We start from the raw sequence: 25,404 nt of genomic DNA on the forward strand, positions 1-25,404 counted from the left end.
GCAGCTCACAGCCACCTGTAACTCTAGCCCCATGGAATATGATGGCCTCTTCTGACCTCTATGGGTACTGCACTCACTTTCACAAATCCACACAACCCCCACCACACCTTCACATAATTAAAAATAAAAAGAAAAGTTTAAAAAATATTTCCTTTTAAATAGAATTTTTTTCTTTGTTCTTAATACAGTGAATCAGTTTAAAATTGGCAAATTTATGTCCAGACTCAGACATGGTTTAGAATGTAAAGGACATTTGTATTAATATTGTATAATTTATTAATTAAGTAAATAACTAATTACGTAAGAGGGCAGCCTGAGAAAGCGAGTTCAAAGTGGCTGAAAGATGTTTCTTACAGAAGTAGTTACTGAGGTGATATAACAGGAAGGGAAGAAAAGTAAAGATTCTGGAGGTTACAGTGAGCGCCAACGGTGAAGATGGGAAGGAAGGTCTTTGGTGGGCTCTCTTAGTCCAGCATTTATCAAAGAAAGGGCAACATTTAGTGGTTAAGACATCGTTCTCAGACTACGAGCCCTAGCAAGCTGTAGCCCATCGTATTTTCTTTGAGGGGATGTTATTTTTCGTGTTAGTTTACATGCTGTTTTAAAATGTAAACTTTCTGTCAAGGAACAAAATTTCAACAAAAATTCATGTAATAGTCTCTTTGGCTTTTGTTAGCTATGTTTCTAGTGATCAGTGTTCCACCTGTAAAGCAGGAAAGTGCCTTGACAGGCTGAGCAGAAGGTCTGGTCTGACAAGCAGAAAAGACCCAGTGACTCAGAGTCAGGATCGAGCATCAAGCCAGTGATCTGAGAATTCTATATATGGCTAAAGCACAGAGAACTTCTTTATTTGTCTGACTCCGGTGGAATGAGCCGCCTTACCCCGCTGGGGCATCTCCTGCTTTGATGGAAGATTTGCCCATGTTACAGTTTTGCTTGATTATACTTCATGTAGCAGGAGCAGCTTTCTGTCAGGCCTCAAGCAGGGACTCAGCCAGAAACAGTGACCTCTTGAAACCGTTACTTCCAATTGTGAGTACTTGAAAATTCAAGTATTTCACACAACAGTAAGACCATCCAAGTTTGCTCAGCATCTCCAAAGATCTAAATGCTGGACTTGGGTTTCTTTATTGCAGCAGATGTGTAGAAGGGAGGGAGAGACTACACCTGCTGCTGGCTAGTTGCTTTCTTCTCTTTGGCTAAGGAGCTACCCCTTACTCCAGAAAATGACTGAACATGGCTCACCTCAGTTACTTAACATTTCAGTTTGTAGAAGCCGACTCTGTGGGTTAAAATAAACAAACTATACTGAAGTTAAATTGGGCATGAATAGCGGTTAAGGAGGCGAGGAAGGAGTATGGAGAGAGGTTTTAGAGGAATAGAATTGAGAAAAATACACTATACCCATGGTGAAGTCTCAAATAATAAAGCAAGAAATTTTATTTATTTGTTTGTTCACTTATTTATCTAGTGTAAGTGTATTGTGTAATGTACACATTCTTGACATTCTACACACATGAAAGTCAAAATATTGTGGAAGCCAGTTCTCTACTTCTACCATGTACAACTCAGGACGTCAGGCCTGGCCATGAGCACTTATGCCTTCTAAGCCATCTGGCCTGCTCCTTTCATTTTGGTTTTAACCTTTGCCATTCTTAAATCTGAAGTCAGCAAAAATGAGAGGGATGGATGGTGAGGTAGAGAGGTCAAGGTAGCTCTGCAACTATAAGCAAGAGCAATTTGCATTCATTTTTGAGTGTCAGGATGGTGCTTTGATGAAAAACACTGTCTGTAGTGTTTGTAATTCATCCCTAGAATTATCATTGCCATTAAACTCTTATGCATAGAGTGTCAAACAATCTATAGAAAAGTAGGTAAAGGTGCCCCTCTTCAGACCATGGACTATAAAATAATTTGGGACTGCCAATATGATTATATATCTCATCTCCATGTCCCCATGAAGTGATGAGACTCACTGGAGTCAAGATCCTGATTGGTTGTGGTATGTACGTATGCATGAAATTCCTTGAGAAAAGTACCATTTTGCATGCTAAATTTTTTTAAAGTATCACAGGAGAACGTCTACTGTATAGTACATCTTATGAAGTCCTGACAATGTAAACTGTAGTGTAACCAGATAAGTGGCAGTATGGAATTAAAGTTCCTTTAAAAGAGCTACAAAAAAAATTTTGGGAGAGTCACAAATATTATGAATATTTACTGTGGCAGTAGTTTTATAGAATATATACTTATCTTTAGAGTATTATTTTATTAATTCTTTGAAAATTTCATGCAGCGTGTTTTGAACATATTCAGGCCCTCAACTCCTTTCTCATGACCACCCTCTCCACTCCCCATCTTTTCCATCTTAACTTTGACATTACTTCCTTTTCTTCTTTTCTGCCCAATCAAGTCTAGTTTGTGTTTCTCAGCTAGTTTCGGGGACTGAGGCCTCCTCTGGTATGTGTTTAGTCTACCATGGGTCACATCATTGATGAAAACTGCTTCTCTCCCAGCAACTACCAAATAAAAATAGGTCCTCAGCTAGTGGTGGGATCATGTGTCTACCTTCCCACTTTTGGTTCGTGCTATTCTTTTGCATGCTGTCACAGTTGCTGTGAGTTCAAGAATTTATTGGATGTAAAATACGTACTACAAAATGTACTTCCCTTATGTAAAAAAAGATTCTGCGCTGAGTCTCCAGCATTGCCACTGGAATTATCATTACACACATACGTAGCAGCACAGTCACCATTAGAGAGTGAGAATAGGTTGAGGAAGGAACTCAATGATTTAGACACAAATGAAACCCCAAGTATCTTCGTTTCATTGAGTCTAAGATTTACTTTTTAATAGAATTTTGCATTGTTTTATAACTTCATACAATATTTGTATAATTTCCATCCCTTTCTCTTCCCCTTCTAGCTCTTCCTAGGCCTCTCCTCAGATTCACAAGCTCTTCTTTTTTTTTTTAGTTTTTTAAAAATTTTATTAATTTCTTCATATTACATCTCGATTGTTAGCCCTTCCCCTGCTTCCTTTCATTCTTCCCTCCCTCCCACTTCCCCCCTTCTCCCCTTCCCTATGTCTGTGATTGAGGGAGACCTCCTCCCCCTATATATGCTCTTAGAATATCGAGTCTCTTCTTGGTAACTTGCTATCCTTCCTCTGAGTGCCACCAGGCCTCCCCATCCAGGGGACATGGACAGAAAAGGGGCACCAGAGTTCGTGTGAGAGTCAGATCTCACTCTCCACTCAACGGTAGAGAATGTCCTGTTTGTCGGCTAGGTCTTGGTAGGGGTTTGAAGTTTAATGCCTATATTCTCCTTGGCTGGTGCCTTAGTTTGAGGAGGACCCCAGGATCCAGATCTGCCTGTCATAAAGTTCTTCTTGTACGTTTCCAGGACCCTGTGGATCCTACTCTTCTTAACAAAGTGAAAATGCTTGAAAACAGACAAGATGAAATCTACTCTCCTGTCTTCATCTACTTGTTAGCCATCCTCAATTTTTAACAGGTTGTCACTTTGGAACAGTCCGATTTCAACATTCCCTAGTGGGAATACTTTAAAATTTAAAAACTTGAATGTGTCCTATTTTGTGTTTTCTGTGCAGAAGCAAAATAAAATACGGGTTAAGTAGTCCATCCATATTCTAAAACTGACATAAGCAACAGCTAATAACATTAGTTCCAGTCTTAGCCATGTGTGTGATTAAAAACTTGAAAAACTTTTAATTTGCATTGCAAAAAATATTTATTGATTTTTAAACTTTTTTAAAGCTTACAGGTTGCAGTGGACCAAAGGAAAATGCTTCATACATTGAGCAAAATAAAGAAAACCAGTATTTTGAGAATGAAGCTGGAGAAACAACATGTGTAAGTGTTGTTACCTTTGTTGCTGCACTTAGTGCATAGGATGCCTCCTGTTTCCTAGAGATGTCGTTTCCCAGAGGGGTTCAAGTAGAAGAAAATGTACAACATAACATCTAGCTTTGGTCTGGCCTGCATCTTGGCTGGTCTGACACTGAATATGTGTCATTTTTTAAGAGTAATGGGTTTCATTCTGGGGATCTCTGTTTTGGTGTTGTGGATTTAAGTTGCTGGTGATGAGACACACATTTGTAAGATGTTTTACTTCTCTTGTAAAAGAAATCATTTCACATGTACAGTGTCATTTAAAGTATTTAAGACATTATAATTTACTAAATATGTGTCCAGGAAAGATCTTAGTGATGCCACTGCTTTTCTCTGAGACACAATGGAGTATGGCTGTTCACTTTGCACTCATGCTCTTTAGAATATAAACTTTGACCTCTAAGGCACTTTTAAAAAATAAATGTCATGGTTTTCTGGATCTTCATATCTTTCCTTCCTCCATCTCTGTGATGTCCCCTGTACCTTAAGTATTGACGTATTGAATATGTACTAACTGGGGCTGGTAACCCCATGGTCCTTTATTCTCTGCATTTTGACCAGTTGTGGGTCTCTGTAATACCTTCTATCTGTGGTGAAAGGAAACTTCCTCCATGAAAAGTGAGAGCTGTACTTATTTGTGTGTATAAAAGTAAGTATTTAGAATACAGTTGAGAATTATATTAGTTCTTGGAAAATTTAACAATAGTTTCTCCACTAGGAACTAAGATCTACATAATAACTACACTAATTGACACTAAATGTATATGAAATCCATTTCACTTCATCCCATCCCTAGATGAAGAGCTATAGGCAATCAATGGCTACTGAGAGAGGAAAAACCAGTTTTTTCGGAGATTATAGATGTTATTTAATACCAAGTAGTCAGTCTGAAACACAAGTACATAAAAGTAATACTAAATGGATTCAGTAGGTTTTACGCACACAGACACACACACAGATACACACACACTGTATATATATACATGTATATATATATGTCTGTATATACATGGACACACACATATACATGTGTGTATACTGAAAATTAGGGAAGAGGGGGTCTTAAATTTGAGAGAGACTGGAGACAACATGGGATGAGTGAAAATGATGTCAATACCTTACATATGTATGAATTTGTAAAGCAAATATTTTAAAACTAAAAAAGAAAGAAAACAAACTTTTGGACTTCCTGGCTGTCCACAAGATATTTGTAGTTTTCCTTCCTGAGGATGAAATCACTGAGCTCAAGTGGGAAGCAAATGTTCCCATTTGTCAGGTGGATGAGTTAAATATACTCTGTACACATAATTGAGAAGCTCTTGTGCTTTTATCATAGGGAAGCATCCAGCCCATCCATGCTACTTGAATGCTAACCCATCAGTTCCTTTTCTTTATAGGAGAATTATGAGATTTTAATAAGATCCTGAATATAAGCATACTTACCACTGCCTAGCAAACAGTATGTTTATAATTCTGTTGAAATGAATTGCATGTTTGATATATTCTTGATGTGGTATTTTTATTTTAATTTGGATAATAAAATTAAAGGCATTGTAGTGAATTTTAGTATTGTATTGATGAAACATTTTACATTTATTCTGTTTTTTTTTCCTTTCATTTTATTTCTCTGTGTTCTTTGAGCAATTTAAAATAATTGAGAACATTTTGAAGGGGTGTGTTCTGTGCTTATATAAACCTGTTAAGTAAAAGATAAAGTTTAGGAATTTGATATTCCAGAGTTCCGGTGAGAAACTAAGAGGATGTTTAATGAATTCCTAGGAAAATGGAAAATATTAAAAAAAGAAAAAAGAAAAAAGAATGGGCATGTCTTGGTAACTAAACTGAGAGTGGTTTAAGATCAACAGCAGGGACATTAGGGATGGCAGCTGACAGATGGATAAGTACAGTAAGTTTAATCACAATGTCTTACATTTAAATAATGGGGAGGAGGAAAAAATAGAATAGTTTGATACAGGGTGTGTGTAATCATTGAAAATTAAGTGTATTGTCCAAAATATCTAAAAAACAGAATGAGAGAAAGGAAGGGACAAAAAGTAATCTGTAGTCTAGTATTTATTGTTCTGTGTGTCCAACTTGGAGTCTGTGGATTATATTGACCCCAGCATGGCCATGAATGTGGCCTACCACAAAATAATATACTAACTTAAGACATGAACTATTTTCTTGGTAACTCAGTTGCATTGTTCTGAAGCCCGAATTCTGTGGATGGCAATGAAAAGGTTGGCCATCCATATCTAGTAAAATTTGCATCTTGTCTTGGTTAGTAAGTAGTTACATGACCTTGAGCATATTAAGTGACGTGGTTCTCTATTTTTAAAAATAATTTATTTATTCACTTTGTATCCTGATTGTGCCCTTCTCCCTCCTCTCCTCCTGGCCTCACTCTCCATCTCTCTTCCCTCTCCCCCTCCCCTATGCCCCAGCAAAGGGGAGGTATCTCTCTATTTGTAAAATGAGAAATTATCTATTGTGTGTGTACTGCAGTGTTTTAATAACTGTCAAGTAGCTAAATGCTTTGGATATTTTATACGTTCTGAGATATAATTAAATGTTTCCTAAACTATTTTGGTTTAATTTTTTTGTAACTAGTTCTATTTTCTTTTCTAGTAGAAAAGAGATTTTGATTTTCTCTGGCAACTAGAACTGGTGATAGTGGCAACCACTGGACACCTTACAAAGGCTACAGGGAATAGGCCAGAAAGCTTGATCTCCTTTAACAATAGCAGGGAGGTCACAAGCTAGAGAGAAATTTGAGTGTAGGGAACATTTTAGACTGGGATATGTCATGAGGGAGGAGCAGGATATGGCTGGGACTCAGGAGGTTTGGGCCATTTTTCTCATGCACTCACTGCCTAGATGTTTTATGGTCAAGTCATTTTGCTTCTCTTTGTCTACATTTCCAAATCTCAAGTAACAGAACTGATTGGATAAATTGTGACTCCTTTAAAATATCGTGTCACTGTGATAGAACATGGACTTCTTTTAGAGCATTGCATTGTCGCTTGCTTTCCTTTTCTGCTGTTGTGATACAATACCATTACCAACAGCAACTTAGCAAAGAAAGAGCTTGCTTTGGCTTCTGGCTCCAGAGGAAGAGACCATATTGGTTGACTGAACACATCTTTATCCAAATACAGGGAACACAATGAGGAGGAGGGAGAACAGGGTGTGAGAGTAAAAGTATATGTCCTCAAGGCTCATTCCAAGTGATTTCCTTCTTCCAACTAGGGTATACTCCTAAAGGAACCATAACTTCTCCCAAAATACCACTAACTGGGGGCTTCAAATATGGAGGACACTTCTCTTTTAACCACCATATTTTGTTTCCTTGGCCCTTACAGAATCGTGGCCTATCTTCTCATGAAAAATGCATATTTCTAATTACAAAAGTCCCCATAATCTGGTAGTCTTAACACTGCAAACATCCAAAGTCTCCCGTGACCCCTATAAAATTGGAAACCAACAAACAAAAATCAGTGACAAATGACGTATTTCTAACATACAATGGAACAAAATAAACGTTCCCATTTGAAAAAAGAATGAGTGGGGCCAAAGTGAAGAAAACCTGAAACCCAACAGATAAAACAGCAACCAAATCTCACATCTCTATGTCCAGAAGCTGGTGCTTCAGTTTCAACAGGTTTAGAAGGTACCACCACTCCAGCGTTGCTGCCTACAAACATATATCTCTTTTAGGTAGGTTCCCTTTCCTGTCCTCAGATCTCCTTGTCAGATAGCCCATGGCTAAGGAGTCTCTAGCATATTAGTAGTACCTATGGTAACCCAGGCTTCACCTTACCTCCCAGGGGAAGCAGCTTCATGCAAGGAGCTTCCAAGGCATGCTTGCAGGGACTCTGACCCTGCAACACATGGTCTGGCATCATCCAGCTCTCTGAAACTGTGGAGGAATACTCCATAGTGACCTTAATATTGTATCTTTCATACCTTCAAAGTCAGTACCACAGGAAACACACTGCTGAATTTGGCTGCCAACTTGGGACAGTTGGCCCATTGGAAGCAACTTTTGTATCTGGAAGCAATTAATTATAGGAGCAGGGGACTCTTAGGCTTTCTCCTACCACTGATTGGAAAGTTAGTTGTGTAGGGTATTGCCCTCAGGCTATCCTTCCTATTCCAATGAAAGATCTCTCCCTAATCTCATTATATGGCTTGTCTGCAACATTAAGCTTTCTAATGATCTTTTCCAATCGAAGTGCCAATTTTTTTTGTTTATTTGGTCCCACTGCCCTTCTTAATTGTAGAACTATATAAGAGTAATATGTAGCAGGCATGCTATAGACTCAATGTTGTGCTTTCTTGAAATTTTATCCACCAATAAAATTAGTCCATTACATTCTAAATTAACCCTAGGCAAACTCTTTGGACGAGGAAGAATACAGACAGATTCCTTGCCAAAATATTACAGTAATAGCATCTAGCTCAATTACTGACAGTCCTGTTTCCTCTCTAAACCTCATGAGCTATACTGTATTCATTACCCTCAGCACTACTGTCTTCCATGATCCAATTAGGATGGCCCATTAAGCTCTGATTATAGCATTCAGTAGGTCTTCTAGTCCAAAGTTCCAAATTTCTCCACTTCCTCTAAAAAACAATATAGTTAGGCTCTTCTCAGAAATAGCTGTACCTCTTCGGTACCAGTTTCTGTATTAGTTATTTTTAAGTTGCTGTGATAGTATGCTATGATGGAAACAAGCTTTCGAAAAGTTTATTTTGGCTTACATTTCCAGAGAAAGTCCACAACGGCACAGAAGGCGTGTCTCAGTAGAAGGCACTGACAGCTGCGTGAGTGATTGCATCTTTATCAATACACCAGAAACTGAGAAAGAGAACAGAGAATGGGGGTGGGCCATAAACCCTCAAACCTCACCACCAGTTACATCCTTCATCTGGCATGTCTCCACCTCCTACAGGTTACTTAGCTTCTAATAACAGAAACACTTACTGGGGACCAAATTTATATAGATGAGCCTATAGAGAAAATTTCTCATTTACGTTCTCCTTATATCTATTTTTTTTTCTGGCATACACACACACACACACACACACACACACACACACACACACACACCACACACATACATTCTGTTATGTAGCTATGCTTTTTGATTGAGTAATATTATAGCTTGGCTCTACTCATTTTATTGTCCTTTCTTATATTTAAAGGGAAACTTCTTTCTAATATAGTTGAACCATAGGAAAAGTTTAATGTTTATTTGCTTTAGAGAATGAGAGCAGCATATCCCATTTGATTTCATATATATATATATATATATATATATATATATATATATATATATATACATATATATATAAAGTGTTATCAGTGATTCCTATTTTAAATGTTATGCTTTAAAAACACAAAGTAGATCAATAAATTCTCGATTTCAAAATTGATTTAATGTTGGTGAACTCAATTTTATAAAACAAACACTACTAGACATAAATATATAAGTCTAAACATAAAAATAATAGGACATTTGCTACATTGTCCACACAGATTGATACATCACATGGACAAAATTGACTCATAAACTTCAGAGATAACAAATCGTATTTTGAGAAATATTGGCATTTGTTCTTTCTAACAAGTATCATAGAATTAAGCAACAAATTTTTGAATCTTTAGGTTACTTTGTGAGATGACTTATTATTATTGTTATTTTTAATTATATATCTGTTTATGTGGTTTATATCCCCTTCTTCCAATTTTGAAAGGTCACACATATACATTGATCCATTTGGCTAACTTTTAATTTTGTCTAAGATCATGAGACACGCTATTATTTATTTGGCATTCACAAAGTTTTATGTAGACATTGATAGCTGTAACCTCACTCCATAGAACAATATTCACTATGCCTCACTGGTTATTCTATGTTATAGTCTCATTATCTAATTATAAGAGGTTTTAGTTGTCCTCAACAATTTATTCAGTGACCCAGCGAGCATCAACATCTATGTATTGAACTTTGGAGAGGTCCCATAGGCTACTAAGAAGAAAAAAATATATTTAACCACTGTTAGATGTAATATATTTTAGATATCTGGTGTATCTATTTGATCTAGAGGGCAGATTTCCCTGAGGTTTCTTCGTCAAGTTTGTTTGCATGGTATACCTATCAATGATAATATGGTATGGTAATACATTTTTTTTTGTATTTGAACCTATCTGTATGCTTATATCCAGTCATGTTTGTTTTATAAAATTTGGTTCATCAGCACCTAATATGTTTTTAAACTCAGAAGTGTCATGTCTCTAAGTGTGTTTTATATTTATATGTGTTTATATATTTAGTGTTTTGTAAACTCCACATTTAATATAAGTATCTTTGGTAACATCTAACATACACATATAAAGGCAATGGAATACTCACTCTGCTCTCATTCCCTTTAAAAGTTAAAAAAAAAAAGAAGGAATGCTTCCAAAATTATCCTATAAAGCTAGTATTTATGACAATCCAACTGGATGAGGATGCAATAACAACTGTAATAAGAAAAAAAGGAACTAGAAAACATGAGTCTGATTGTGATGTTATAAGTGATGATCTACAGCTCTATCTACTTTTGTACAGAGACATGATTTCATTTCCTTTATACTAAATATAACTCAGCTATGTATGTAGTCCATATTTACTTTATAATTCATCCAATGATTAATACAAAGGCTAATTCTATAGCTTGTCCTTGTGCATAGTACTGAGATACACATAGACATACAGTACTTATCTTAAATTTAGGGAGTGTGTATGTGGGAGAGGATATGTATACACAGTGGGACTCTTAGGGATGCCGAAGTGCAAATACAGGAGAGAACCAACGAGAGAGGGAAGTAGGAGAATTAATATAATCAAAGTGTGTTACACATATGTATGAATGTATTGTGCTGGCTGCTCTTATATCAGATTGACACACAAACTAGAGTTATCTGAAGAGAGGGAACCTCAGTTGAGAAAATGCCTCTATAAGATCTGTAAGGAATTAAGGGGAAGGGCCCAGCCCATTGTAGGTGGTATCATCCCAGGGCGGGTGGGCCTGTGTGCTATAAGAAAGCAGGCTGAGCAAGCCACATGGAGCAAGCCAGTAAGCAGCACTCCTCCATGGCTGCTGTATCATCTCCTGCCTCCAGGATCTTGGCATTTGAGCTCCTGCCCTGACTTCCTTTGATGATGAACAACAATGTGGAAGGGTAAGCTAAATAAACCTTTTCTCCCCAACTTATGTTTTGGTCACGGTGTTTTGTCAAAGCGATAGAGACCATAAATAAGATAAGTATCAAAATGAAACACATCACTGACACATTTAATGCAAAAGAAAAATATCCTGTCACATACAAAATATATAGATGAAGCTTGAGAACATTGCACCAATCAGAATAATCTGGCAACAAACAGGATAACTACTATATAATTTTATGTATATAAGGTATATAAAGTACTTACACTCTTAGAAAAGGTGTCAAGCAGATTACTTATTGCTAAGGAAAAGGATGAGGAAATAAAGTAGTGTTTTATGGGTAGAGAGTTTCAGTTTTAAGATATGTAAGTTTTAGAGATCTACTACAGAATACTGTGAATATATGTAAGATTACTTAAGTCTATACTTAAAATGGTTGAGAATGTAAGCTTACTGTTTTATGTTTCCAGTAAATGATAACATTAATGCAATGATTCTGAGAGAATCTACCTGAAAGGAAAAATTTGGAAAGGATCACGTAATTAGGCGATTGTACGTGATTTTTTCAACTTCCTTACTTTCAAAATCCCCTGCTGCAAGCCTTCTTAGGGGAGAATGTACCATTTCCTGATATTAAAGAACTGTGAGTAGACAGTCTATATGAGACTTGCAGATTAGGCTTCTGTGTTGTCAGCTGTGACATATTCATAAAGCTATTTTAAACTAATCAATTAATATATATTGCATTTATTTACAAGATGCTACTGCAAAAACAAAAACACTAAAACAACCTAGATTCTATCAATTTAACTTATCTATAATTAGAACTTTATTATTTACTATCTCTAAAACATAAAAGAACATTTGCTTATATATGGATCATGTAAAAAACCATGTTGACTTTATTTACTACTTGGATCTATGAGTTCCATGCCATTGAAAGTACAACAGATCACTATTAAACGTGAGATGAAATGGGGCTTCAGGTTAGATGATTGTGGCAAATACTATTTTATTTAGCAGCTGTCAGTAGAATGTCTACCATGAGGGATAACAAATCCAGTAATTATATAAATTTGTATGAACCAATTATTCTGGGCCTCAAATTCTTTTTACTTGTAAGCTTATAGTTAATTTGCTTCTTATGAATAATTAATGATACTGTGTATGTGAAAATTCCTAACTATAGCTTACTCAGTGAGAAGTTATGTCTTTTACAAACTACACATCTGAGAAGCAGCCAACAGCCAAACATTTGTAAAGGTTTGCCATGAAGCTCAATAACAGGAAAAATAATATGATTTGAAAATAATTTTAAGAATTCATTCTGATGAGTGTAAGATGGAATCTCAAAGTCACTTTGATTTGCATTTCCCTGGTGACTAGAATCTTTATATATTTTCAGATATTAGTTCTTTGTCAGATGTAGTGTTGGTTAAGATAATTTCTTAATCTGTAGGCTGCTGTCTTGTTCTGTTGACAGTACATTTTGCCTTACAGAAGCTTTTCAATTTCATGAGGTCCCATTTATTAATTGATGACCTTAGAGCCTGAGCTGTTGGTATTCCATTCAGGAAGTTGTCTGCTGTGCCAATGAACTAAAGGCTTATTTCTATTTTCTCTTCTAATAGATTTAGGGGTTCTGGATTTATGTTGAGGTCTTGATTCACATGGATTCGAGTTTTGTGCAGGTTGATAAATATGGATCCGTTTGCATTTTTCAACACGTAGACATCCAGTTAGGCAAACATTACTTGTTGAATATGCTTTCATTTCTCCATTGTATGGTTTGGCTTCTTTGTCAAAAAATCAGTGTCCATAGGTGTGTGGGTTTATTTCTAGGTCTTTGAGTTGATTGCATCGATTAACCAGTCTATTTCTATGTCAGTACTATGCAGTATTTATTACTATTGCTCTGTAGTGCAGCTTGAAATCAGGGATGGAGATACCTTCAGAAGTATTTTATTGTATGAGATTGTTTTAGCTATTCTGGCTTCTTTCTTTTTCCATATGAAGTTGAGAATTGTTCTTTCAAGGTCTGTAAAGAATTTGTTGGTACTTTGATGGGAATTGGACTGAAACTGTAGACTGCTTTCGGTAAGATGGCCATTTTTACTGTTAACCCTACTGATTCATGAACATGGGAGATTTTTACATTTTCTGATACCTTTTTCAATTTCTTTCTTCAGATATTTGATGTTCTTGTCATACAAGTCTTTGTCCCATTTGGCTAGAATTACACCAGGCTACTTTATATTATTTTTGGCTATTGTGAAAGGTTTTGTTTCCATAATTTCTTTCTCTGCCCATTTGTCATTTGTATACAGGGGCTACTGTTTTTTTTTTTTTTTTTGAGTTAATTTTGCTGAAGGTATTAATAAGCTGTAGGAGTTCTCTGGTAGAATTTTTTGGACAAGATCTTCACCAACCCTCCATTGAACAAAGGGCTAATATCCAAAATACATAAAGAACTCAAAAACTTAAACACCAACAAACAAAATAATCCAATTAAAAATGGGGTTCAGAGCTAAACAGAGAATTCTCAACAGAGGAATATCAAATGGCTGAAAAGTACTTAAAGATGTGCTCAGTGTCATTAGTCACTAGAGAAATGCAAATAAAACCAACTCTGAGATTCCATCTTACATCCCTCAGAATGGCTAAGATGAAAAATTCAAGTGACAGCACATGCTGGCAAGGATGTGAAGAAAGAGAAACATTCTCCGTTGCTGGTGGGAGTGCAAACTTATACAAACCCTTGGAAATCAATCTGGTGCTTTTTCAGGAAATTGGTAATAGTGGTAGCTCAAGAGCAGCTATTCCACCCATTGGCATATACCCAAATGATGCTCCACCACACAACAAGGGCATTTGCTTAACCCTGTTCACAGCAACTTCATTTGTAATAGTCAGAAATTGGAAACAACCCCAATTTCCCTTAACTGAAGAATGGATGAAGAAACTGTGGTACATCTACACAATAGATTACTACTCAGCTATTGAAAACAAGGACATCATGACATTTTCAGGCACATGAGTGGAACTAAGAAAAGAACAACCTGAGTGAATTAACTGAGACCAGAAAGACACATGGTATGTACTACTCACTTATAAGTGGATATTAGTCATATAGTACAGATTAACCACACTGCAAGTCAGAGATTCAAAGAAGCTAAGATATAAGGATGGCCCAAAGAAGGATCCTTAAAACTTACCCAGAAGGTGAAATAGAATAGATAGCAGAAGTGGCTGAATAGAAGAAACAGGATAGGAGAGAAAGTGCTGAAGAAGTGAGGGGGAGGATCACATATGGGGAGAGCAGGAACAGGTGGACAGAGGTCTTGAAGAAAGACGAGAAACTGTGGGCAAGGGCATCTCTGAGACACACTGGAGACCGACAACAGAGTAGGCTCCTGGGAGGATATGGGGATGATTCTAGCTGAGACCCCTAGTAGTGGGGACCATGAAGACCTAGAGGCCATCCTCTAAACAGACAGGACACCTAGAGGAGGGAGATGAACAGCAACCCACCCACAAAAAGTATGACCCCAAATTTACTCTGCCTACAAGATATTCAGGGATAAAAATGGAGCAGAGATTAAGGGCATGCCCACACAATTCCCAACCGAACCTGAGACCCACCCCCATGGAAGACCACTGACACCATTAAAGAGACTCTGCTATGCTTGCAGATAGGAACCTAGCATAGCCGTTCTCTGAGAGGTTCCACTGAGTAGCCAATTGAACCAGATGCTGAGACCCACAGCTAAACTTTGGGCCAAGTGCAGAGAGTCTTGTGGAAAATGGGGGGAAATATAGAAGTACTTGGAGGGGATAGGCACACCATCAGAAGACCAACAGAGCCAACTAACTAGAGCCCAGAGTGAGGCTTACAGAGACTGAAGCATCAGCCAAGGGCCATGAATGGACTAGACCTAGGCCCCCTACACAGATGTAGCTGATGGGCAGCTTAGTTTTCCTGTATGTCCTAGTAAAGGAGCAGGGCCTATCTCTGACATGGACTCTGCTATCTCCTTTTCTATCGCTCCTCTTGGTGGGGGCCGCTCGCCAGGCCACATGGGAAGAGGATATGCTCAGCGCTGATGTGACTTGACATGCTAGGGTAGGTTGGTGGTAGGATGTCTCCCGTTTTCTGAGGAGTAGGGGAGGAGGGATGGTGGAAGAGAGAGGGAGGGTGGAACTGGAAAGAGAGGAGGGATAGGACTATAATTGGGATGTAAAGTGAATAAGTAAATAAATAAGAAACAAAAATTCCACCCCAAATAGACTGTGCATGGGAGTTGTGAGTGGCCAACTGGCAGGTGTATGAAAAGATCCTTACCACTAATTATAAAGAAAATGGAAATAAAATTCCATTGGAAGTGTATAGGGGTGGGAGAGAGATAGGAAGTGTGTGTGTGTGTGTGTGTGTGTGTGTGTGTGTGTGAGAGAGAGAGAGAGAGAGAGAGAGAGAGAGAGAGAGAGAGAGAGAAAGAGAGAAAGAGAGACAGAGAGAGACAGAAGGAGACAGAGACAGAGAGAGAGACAGAGAGAGAGACAGAGACAGAGAGACAGAGAGACAGAGAGAGAGAAAGCGAAAGTAATCAACATACATTGTATATGGTCAAATAAAGTAATATAAAAGAAAAAAAAGAAGATGATGCCTCTTAAGTAACCTCAGTATAGTAATCATTTGACTATCCTGTCACTCTATGTTCCTTGGCATCATATCATGCACCTTAATTATATACAATAGAATTTGTTTTAAAGAATAAAAGGGATAATGCTGACTCTGAAAAATACGTGATTTTATATATTTGTGAATATGGTTAATAATGTAACTACTTCCTTAGACATAAAAATGTATTAAAAAATCATGTAAACTTCACATTGAGCTACTGACTCTGGCTTTACATTAAAAATGGCTTCGCTGTGATGCATTTGTCTATCCATTTAAATGTTATCTTGATAGCTTGCTGTGTGCTAAACACCAGCAATGCTTCTTGCTTTTACACATACACTATGTATGAGATAGACACTGACAGGAATGTAGGAAATAATTTTAAAGTATGATCTTGGCTATGATGGAAATAAACTAGGATCATGCAATGATGAAGGATAGAAGGAATCTAATTTAATGACAGAGGTCAGTTTGAGGCAGATTTACTGAGAGGGGAACATCTGTACAGAGACCTGTATGACCAGGAGCCAGGTGTCTCAGGTTCCAGTAAGGCTCTCTTGGCAGAATGAACAGCAGATTAAATGCTTTGAAATACTTTATATGCAGAACAGAATATTCCGATTAGGGCACGAGAAGGTGGGGTGTGGGAAGGGCATTCAGCAATGCCGTGGAGGCTATTTATATTAACTTGGAAGTAAAATTGCTTTGCAGACGATACAACCTTCGAGATTTGTGGCTTCATGCAATTATTTGGATATTTGGAATCCATTCAATGCATAGTATTGTATAACAATAAGGGAACTTGAGCCTCATAAAGAATGTGCTTAATGTTCAGCAAAGTTTACATGAACTTGTTGTAATTTGTTGGAGAAATATAATTTATTTGAATGTTTTTACTCTGTGTATTTGGATCATTTATTGAAATTGGCTTAGATTTTGGTAACAAGAGACATGTAAACCATATGGTTATTGAGAAACTATGTTACAAGTCACATATGTAAGCAGAATTGTCTCATAATTTTACCAATGCTAAAACCTCAAATTTCTTGATTTTTTGTTATAATTATGATATATTAAATTCATTTATTTTATATTTATTTTACATAGATGTGCAATTAACTTGAATGGAGTATGCAGTTGCATAGAATTCTGTTTTACATGAATTCTTATCAGGATCCAATATCATACTGACATTTTTTTCATAATAGAAGCTCATTGGAAAACTCAGTTGATCCTAATTTCCTACCTGTCTCTGGAGAGTTTGGAAATGAGGGCAGGCATTTTGCCATGACCTGCCTGCAGTCTATTTATTTTACTAAGCTAACAAGCTTTGCAGATGTCATTTGTGTGCCTGCTGCCCTGGGTACGTGGGGAACAGACATACAAGGGTGGGAGTCCATGTGGGTGAATTGATTCTACTATTTCCATTGGAGCTAATGTTTCTGCTGTGGAGTTCATGTCTTCCTGCATTGCTCCAAGATCCCCCAAGAAGCCAAGAGACATATCTATCTCTGTTGGGGGACCTCGGGTCTGCACTGAATCCAGGGTACCATGGGCTAAAAAATGCTTTTGGGTGTGTGTTTTATACTCCTGGGTCTGGATTTGTGATATGATGAGATGCAGAGAGAACAACCCTCTGTTGGAATCACCTGGATTATCTATCACCTAGATAGGTTATATATACTCTGGGATATTCTGTTTCATAAAATGGAGATTATAATCTCCTCTTGAAGGAATGTTATTATTACTAGATATTATATTTACAAAATATCTGCCATCGTGCTTAAGATAAAATGCACTTTACTGATACCATTGCAAGTGTTTCTGTTAGTATGTTCCTGTTATAAGGGCACAATGCCTTCTTCCATAGTGACCCTGTTAACAGCTGCCTTGCTTCATCATTTATGACCATTCCAAGCCATGTTGCCTCGAGTTAGACTAGATTTTCTAGTGAAAATATTTTTATTTTCAAATACTTTTAGCTACGTTCACCAACCTAATTCTTTCTTAACTTAATATGAGCATATGTGTATGTGTATATATATATATACATATATATATATATCTGTATGTGTATGGCTCACATATGGACAGGGTTGTATAGCACAGATTCATATAGGCTTTTACAAGTTCTCAGAAAAAAATAAACAGAGCTGCTTACCTCTTTAACAATACTTACATGCCTATTTTTTTTTCTTTTTGTCCTTGTAAGTCAGGGACTATGTTAAGGACTAGCCATATTCCTTACATTGTTCCCCTAAGCTATGTTGTTCCTAGCACAATAACCTCTGAGTATATTTTACTTCTATTGTCTTTTTAACATATTTGAGACAAATAAACAAAAATAATAATTTGAGTGGTTAAGTATAGGTTTTTAGTTGAAGTGATTTGTAATAGTAATATTCTAATGTCAAACTATGACTCAACATATCCCTGGCGTGACCTCAACCTTAAAGCATACCAAGTCAAGCAGTTTGCAGGGTACGACTTTTGCCTCACCAAACACTTCTTGTAAAAATCACAGACGCAACTGAGTGCTGTCTGTAGAAAAAAAAAATGCTTCTAGCCAATGCCTTGTTAAATTTAAAAATAAAGTAGTGTTTCCCTTGAGGCAAATGAGTGAATTATCTTCTATCATCTTTACATATGTATGAAAAATCAATGAAGGTAAGGAATAAACAGAGCTGCATCCTGACTGGGACCAGCCTTTAAAATGTAATGGAGGATGGAGAGATGGTTCCGTGGTTCAGAGTATTGCCTGCTTTTCCAGAGGACCAGCTGCTTAGACTCCCAGCTCACAATCCTAGGTAACTCCACTTGCAAGGGATCTGACACCCTCTTCTGGCCCCCAAAGGCACTTGAGGCCCACAGTACACAGATACAGATGCAGACAGAACACTCATACTCAAATAGCAATAAAAAAAATCCAAATGACGTATCTATGCCGACTCTTGTAGTACAGACTTTATGCAGTAAATCATTTGTGCTGAATACAAACTAATGAGTATGTCACACGCTTACTATGTAAAGCAGGTGATATATTTGTACTCATTTAACATTATATGACTAATACTGCCCTTTCCCAAGCACAGACAGGATGTTCAGTTTGTAAAATTCCTGCTCTAAACAACTCTAATAGATTCCCCACTGGATGTGTTGATGAAGCTGGTTCTATAAAGCTATGCAATGTTATTGATCCATACCTTTTGCAAATATAACAGAGGACATGAAATTCTCTTTTCTTCCGACTCCTAGTTAAGTTTCCTGGGCTCCTCTCCAGAAGGCTCTCATGATTGCTGGGTTAAATGCTTCCGCTTTACGAGGCCAAGACACTGCTCAAATCTTTACCCTAACAGGACTATAGGTTTTGGTTTGCTTGCCTTTGCTCACCATATGTCTTCATGGTTTCTCAGGTATATTTTTTGAATGGACATACCTGGACCAGATGATGGGAAGAAAGAACAAAAATTAACTTTAAGCAGCTCACTTTAATGAGTGATGGAGGCTCTATCAGTCCTCCAACTCCAGGTGCCATATGAGTAACTTGGGAGTGCCCGTACAATGTCAGAACTACTGTGAGACTAGCTGCCTTTCATGTCTTCAAACTCCTGTAGCGTATGAAGTGTTTTCATCTGTGATCCTTCACAGTCAGAAGCGTCATCAGGCTCCCTCTCCCAGCTTCCCTCATCTCAGTTTCCTTCCTCCTCTTTTGGAAGATGGAACGAACTTCCAAGCTTTGTCTCTTCCATGTTCTTTCTCAAACTTCTGGCTATCTCTATACTAATATGACTAAGGAAGCCCCGGACCTACAATGAAGAGACATGCTCTTGATTGTTGGCATGGAAGCTAGCTACTTGGTTGTAGTGAATCATTACAACATTTCTTTTCTCAACAATAAAGGGCTAGAGGGGGAACAAAGCTAGTTATTTCCAACATGAATATGACTATCCAAATTATGTACATGTTAGATGCCCTTGCCTGTGTCTGGGAAGCACTCTGGTACCTAGGGTGCTCAAGGATGGGGTTTGTTCCTCTGAGATGAGCTTAGACAGTATTAAGCTAAATTAATCACTGTAATGAGGTAACAAATGAGGAGATTTGATGTTTCTGTAGCCTTTTCATATTATTGAACCGTAAGATAGTTACCTAATTGAATAGAGCACAGAATGGGTTTTATTTGTATTGCTTAACATGGAAATCATGTGGTTTATTATGCCTGTAGGGCAAGAGTTCAGATAAAATTATTTATAACCATAAATTATTTTCGAGCTACTTTAAAAGGTTATATTGAATTGAAAGTTGGGTGGTTTTTCATCACCATCACACAGCCCCCCCCGCCCCCCGCCACACACACACCCTGAACACATATCTGATTTGCTATGAACTAAGGAAGAAAAATCTTTAAAAGCAGTACTCTCATTTTGGTAAAATAATGACACGTCAGTTCCTGACATATTCATCTATTTAGCAATTGGGAGCTTATTGAGGTTTGAACCTGAATAATTCATGAAAGGTGGGAAGAAGTCTTAAGGCTCTTATTGAAAATGCACCTTGTTTAAAAAAAAAAAAAAAAGGTTGGTAATGGGAGGTAAAGAAGCAAAATATCTTGACCAGTAAATTGACATGTATGGATCTCTAGACATTTCTTCTCAACATGGCTGGTGGTCCAGGTGACTATGGATTTTCTTTCTAGTGAAAGGGGGGTGTTGTCTTGTTCTTACTGATCCAGCAGCACTCTCTACCTCTGACTTTTCCTTCCCTGTCTCCACCCAATCTGCCCCCTCCCCCCAACTCCTTTCTCTGAGCTCCACTGTCTTCCTGTGTGTGGTGGTGGTGGGGGGGGGGGGTAGTAAATCATTATCTAGAGAGCGATGGTTGTCAAACACCCCAAGCAGTTTTACTAGGGGAAAGGGAGGAAATGGAGGGAAGGGGAGGTTTACATTTAGCTGTTAAAATGCTGCAGAAGGGAGCACAGTGCTCCTCCCACGTAATGACTGCCTGTAGACAGCCAGTCAAGAGAGAAAAGTTTGGGAACAAACTCATTTCTTTCTCCCTCTTTTTTCCTCACAATGTAGAACTTTTGTAAACACATCGAAGCTTCCTCCCACCCCGATTTTATAATATACTTTCTTGTTTAAATACTCGGTCGTTTGCTTACTCGTGTATACTGTAGACCACACTGTATGGCTACGCAAGTAAAAGGAGAAAGCGAACATTTTCCAAGTTAAGCATACAAAGCTACAGCCTCTTTATTACCTGGCCAGCCTTTCCTTACCCAGCTGTTAGTCATTTGTAAGCAGCCGCCCTTATAATCGCAAGTGAATTCGGCTGTGATGTATGAAGCACCGCGTGCACCGTTGCTTTCACTCACATCCTTCTAGTCATTGAGGCTCCCGGGAATCATGCTCATAATAAATAGCTTTTTATTACCCAAAGTCGCTGTTCTGGCAGTCAAACGACAGTCCTTTGATAGATGGGCCGGGTAGTTTTTTTTGTGTGTGTTGTGCTTACTCAGAGTTGTTAGCAGTAAAGAGAAGGCAGCGAAAGGGGGGTACTTTGGCAAAGGAAATCTTATGAGTAGAGCGGAGCAGCAGATCAGAATTCAGAAACAAGAGCGAGAGCTGAAGTGTGATTCTCTGGCGCTCGGTCTAATACTCCAGGACAGAGCAGTGCCGGGTACTCGCGTCAGCCCTGCTGTCCTTCTCGGAATCCGCTAAGAGATGATGCAGCCTCGGAGCCCCGCAAGCCACCAGGAAGTTTTGCCGGAGCTGATTTCTAGGGGATTTTCCCGTGCCTAAGAGAATCCTGCTTGCATTGAGCTGTATGGAGGAGGGCTCGAGTTTCCCATGAGGGACCCCCCCTTGGAAAAGCCGTGTGTGCAGAATCCAGGCTCTGCTTCTCTCAGTGTGCTATTTACCCAAAGGCTTTTCCTCACCTTTGCTGATTTGCTGGTGTGATTTCCATGCACTGAGTCCTGAGTAGGGATCCAGGATGGATTGCCTGTGCATTGTCACCACAAAGGTAGGGTAGGAAACACAGCTGTTTTGTGCAGCATTTTTTTTCCTATTTTTATTCTGGTCCTGTAATTAAACAGCTATGTTAGATGCTGCCAGTTCATGAGATAAAATGATTAGTGTAATTTACTTTGCTGGGCATTTTGTTCCTTAGGGTTGAGGGTCCTATCTTTCTGTGATTTCAACTTCTTAAAGTGACATTGTGTGTTTGTGCAAATGGCAGAATATGTCTGTTGGCTTTTCTTTTTCTTTTCTCTTTAATGGTAGGTTTTGCGTTTTCATCTATTTATAGCTGGTAATTGAAACGTCTTTCATAGTAGTGTAGCGCATACATGGTTTTCCCATACCATATCTGGGTCTTTCTTAGTGGGATAATTAGCTTTTCATTTAAAAACCATGTCTCCTATGCTCGGAGAAGCCAATCAGCTTTACCGTGGCTTGACATTTTTGTTTCTGATTGGAGAATTCTGATATTCTGCATTTTGGTGATTTCTTTTAAAGGGGAAAAATATCTTTAGGCTCCGAGGTAACAAACAAATTCAATATTTAATGTTTGACTAAGTCTGTTTTGACTAAAATCAAATTAAATATTTGCACAACCAGATACAGAAGCACAAATGAGAATGGAACAAAATAACCCTCTCATGGGGTTGTTTTTACAAAAAACCCTAAAACTTGTAAATTAATTTTATTCTGTCATCAATTCTAAATAGCATTCTTAAAGTATTTAAATCCCACAATCACTAGTTATTTGAAAAAAAGGTTACTTTTATTTATAAAACACTAGTTAAAAGATTCTCATTAGCTTCCTTTTTATTATGCATGAGGGTAAACCACAAGTTAATACAAGCCATTTCTTTTAGTATCTCACATTGATTAGACACCATTAAATCTGAAAAAAAAAAAAAAAAACCAATACCTTACATGCACAAGTGGTCAGTGTAGATTTCTCACTCTTGTCTTCCTTACCACTAAAGTAGAAGGTTATTTTGAGGCCGCTGATGAAGTTCCACATTGTTAAATATTTCACCCTACAAACAGAATCCAGAAAACCTTAGGCATATCCATCAAAGTAGTATGTCGTGGAAAATTAAGTTGATATTAGTAGGCTTAATATTTGAAAACTGCTAGTTGGAGTAGTTGACAGACTTCTACATCATATGAAGACTGACTTTACCTAAATTGCCCAGTGTTTATTTGGTTTTTACTGTAAAGTCAGATAAAAACAATGAAACAAACAACAACCAACCAAACAAAACTCACACACACAAGGTAAAGAGAATGAGAAAACCAAAGAATGTATGTCCTTCTGTAATCTAGGAAGGAGAAGAACATGTACATTTAAGTATGTTTCTTCTGAGTATGGAGTGTGGGGTTACTTTTCATGAGAGAATACTATTTAATATCACCTACATGTGTTTCATAAGTATTTGTTATCAAGTCATAATGGTTTCAGATGCTGTCAAGCACAGTAAGTAACCACTGGAAAAGGTAAAAAAGAATCACATGTTAATTACAGTTCAAAACAGGACATCCTTTTCAGTGGAAAAGATAATTCAAAACTGAGATTCAATTTAGATAATATAACCTAAAAGAAAATATGTTGCCTATATTCAGTTACTAAGGTATTGATGGCTATAAGTATGGGGACAAAGATAAGATATTTTGTCTTAAATGCTGTAAAAGTAATAAATGTCAGTATTATAGTATTTTTATGCATCATGCACATTATGTTATTCAATAGGATAAATACTTGAGGAATTTCATTAATTTAATGGGTTATATTTGCTATTAAGTTATCCATTTAGTTATTTTTGTTCTAGAGTGTCATTTCAATCATCTTTAAAGGACAAACATTTAAACCGCACTGCTTGGTAAATCTGCATAAAAGATTATGACTAAGACTTCCTGGTGGACTTTAGACAGGAATCTGACCCATTTGACCTAGCACCACCTAAACTTTAATGCATCTCCAAGTGGCCATATACTAGGTATGCCCTCACTCCATTGAGCCAGGCACCAGGGATTCCCTTGCTCCAAGTAACCAGGCACCAGGGATGCCCTTGCTCCAAGTAGCCAGGCACTAGAGATGCCCTTGCTCCAAGTTATCAGGCACCACTCTTGCTCTGCTCTTCCTGGTGCCCCTCTGCAAAAACTTGCCAACAAGTTTGAAGTTTTAATTACATCTCAGTCCAACTCCAGTATCTTTCTCCTCCATCAACAAGTCTGCCTGACGACTCACTTACTGATGCAGAAGGTTTATGTGAGGCTGGAACTATTGCCTTTCCTGATCTCTCTATACTCCAAGAGATGCACACATTCTTTTAATGGCGCTATTCTAGCATCTTGGTTCATTCTTCTCATCCTCTCTTGACCCAGAAGGCGCTATGGGACACTGAGATTCTTGGGAATAAACTCTTCTTCATATCTTTGCTCTACATTCTTGTGTTTTTGGTTGTGAGCCTAGCCTCTAATGGCTGAGCCATCTCTCCAGCCCTGCTCTTCATTCTTAAGCATAAGCTTTAGAGTAAGATGAATGAGAAGAAAAATTGTGGAAAGTCTCCTGATAAAACAACCCCACCATGCATCCTGCTTACCATTCATAGGGTTCCACTCTGTTCAGGCTGATAAGCTGTCTCATATTTGAAACCTGATTTTCTAGGCCAGGAGGTCAACCAAGATCCTCAAAACAAATTTTTGGACACAAGAATCCCAAAGTTTTTCCAGATATTAAGGCAGCTAACTTCCATAAGAGGATTGTGTCATCATTTTTTCATCACCTCTGACCAGATGCAGTTTCAATTCTTTGGTCACAGATAACACTGCAAGGGAAGAAAATCTAAATAGCAGAGTCTGAGTAGTAGGGCTCTAGAGTAAGACTTGGATCTGAATGCTTATTCTGGACACAGCTTTAACATGTGAGTAGATCATTAAACATCTCCATTCATCAGCCTTTGAAAAGGAGGTCTAAGAGATGATGTCATGAAGTGCCGAAAGTACCTAAGATAAAAAAGATTTTGGTACAAGATAATTTGTTCAACAATTTACAGTGGTGCTAGTGAATCCTTCAAGACCACTGGTGAGGAAAACGCGATTCTCCTAACATGATGAGATGCAACACAGTAACAAATGTAACATGTTTTATATGCTGTGATTTCCTAAATATGTTTTGAATAATTTAAATATAATGCAAATATCATTGATAGCTAATATAGAACAAATGTTATGTTAAATTTTATTAAGACCAAAGCAAGGCATTTGATGATTGTCCAATGGGACAATGTCTCTAGGGCCAGATATTCTGGACTAAAGTCAATGAAATAAAGTAGTCCATACAAGTCTTGTTTTACTGTGAGTGATTTACCAAATACCATATGTGGAAGGATGTGGAATTTGAAATAACAGAAGAAAAGTAGAACTTAGAAAAAGCAAAGTAAATCTGTTCTTTGTGACTTTGGGAACCCAGAGAGATATCATGTAGAAAGAACCACAGTGAGTATACTTTACTATACCTTTGAGGTGTTTCATGCTTTATTTCTAGTCTAGTATTATTGTAAAATGTATTATCTCTTTAAATG

The 25,404-nt window shown here is 37.6% G+C and overlaps 1 protein-coding gene across 9 annotated transcripts in view; it reads left to right on the forward strand.

Annotated features, from left to right (window-relative positions):
- Dlg2 (discs large MAGUK scaffold protein 2) overlaps positions 1-25,404 on the forward strand; it is a 1,899,378-nt gene that overhangs the window by 377,542 nt on the left and 1,496,432 nt on the right. For 7 of the 9 annotated variants that reach the window (XM_051148923.1, XM_051148943.1, XM_051148920.1 and 4 more), the window contains exon 4: positions 3,779-3,874. In XM_051148923.1, coding sequence (XP_051004880.1) covers positions 3,779-3,874 — 96 coding nt within the window. Of the gene's footprint in view, positions 1-3,778; positions 3,875-21,417; positions 21,834-25,404 lie in introns of those variants that run through there. The other 2 variants (XM_051148926.1, XM_051148928.1) reach the window with 1 other exon arrangement.

Source organism: Acomys russatus, chromosome 7 (genome assembly GCF_903995435.1).
Source record: "Acomys russatus chromosome 7, mAcoRus1.1, whole genome shotgun sequence".
Classification (NCBI taxonomy): domain Eukaryota; kingdom Metazoa; phylum Chordata; class Mammalia; order Rodentia; family Muridae; genus Acomys; species Acomys russatus.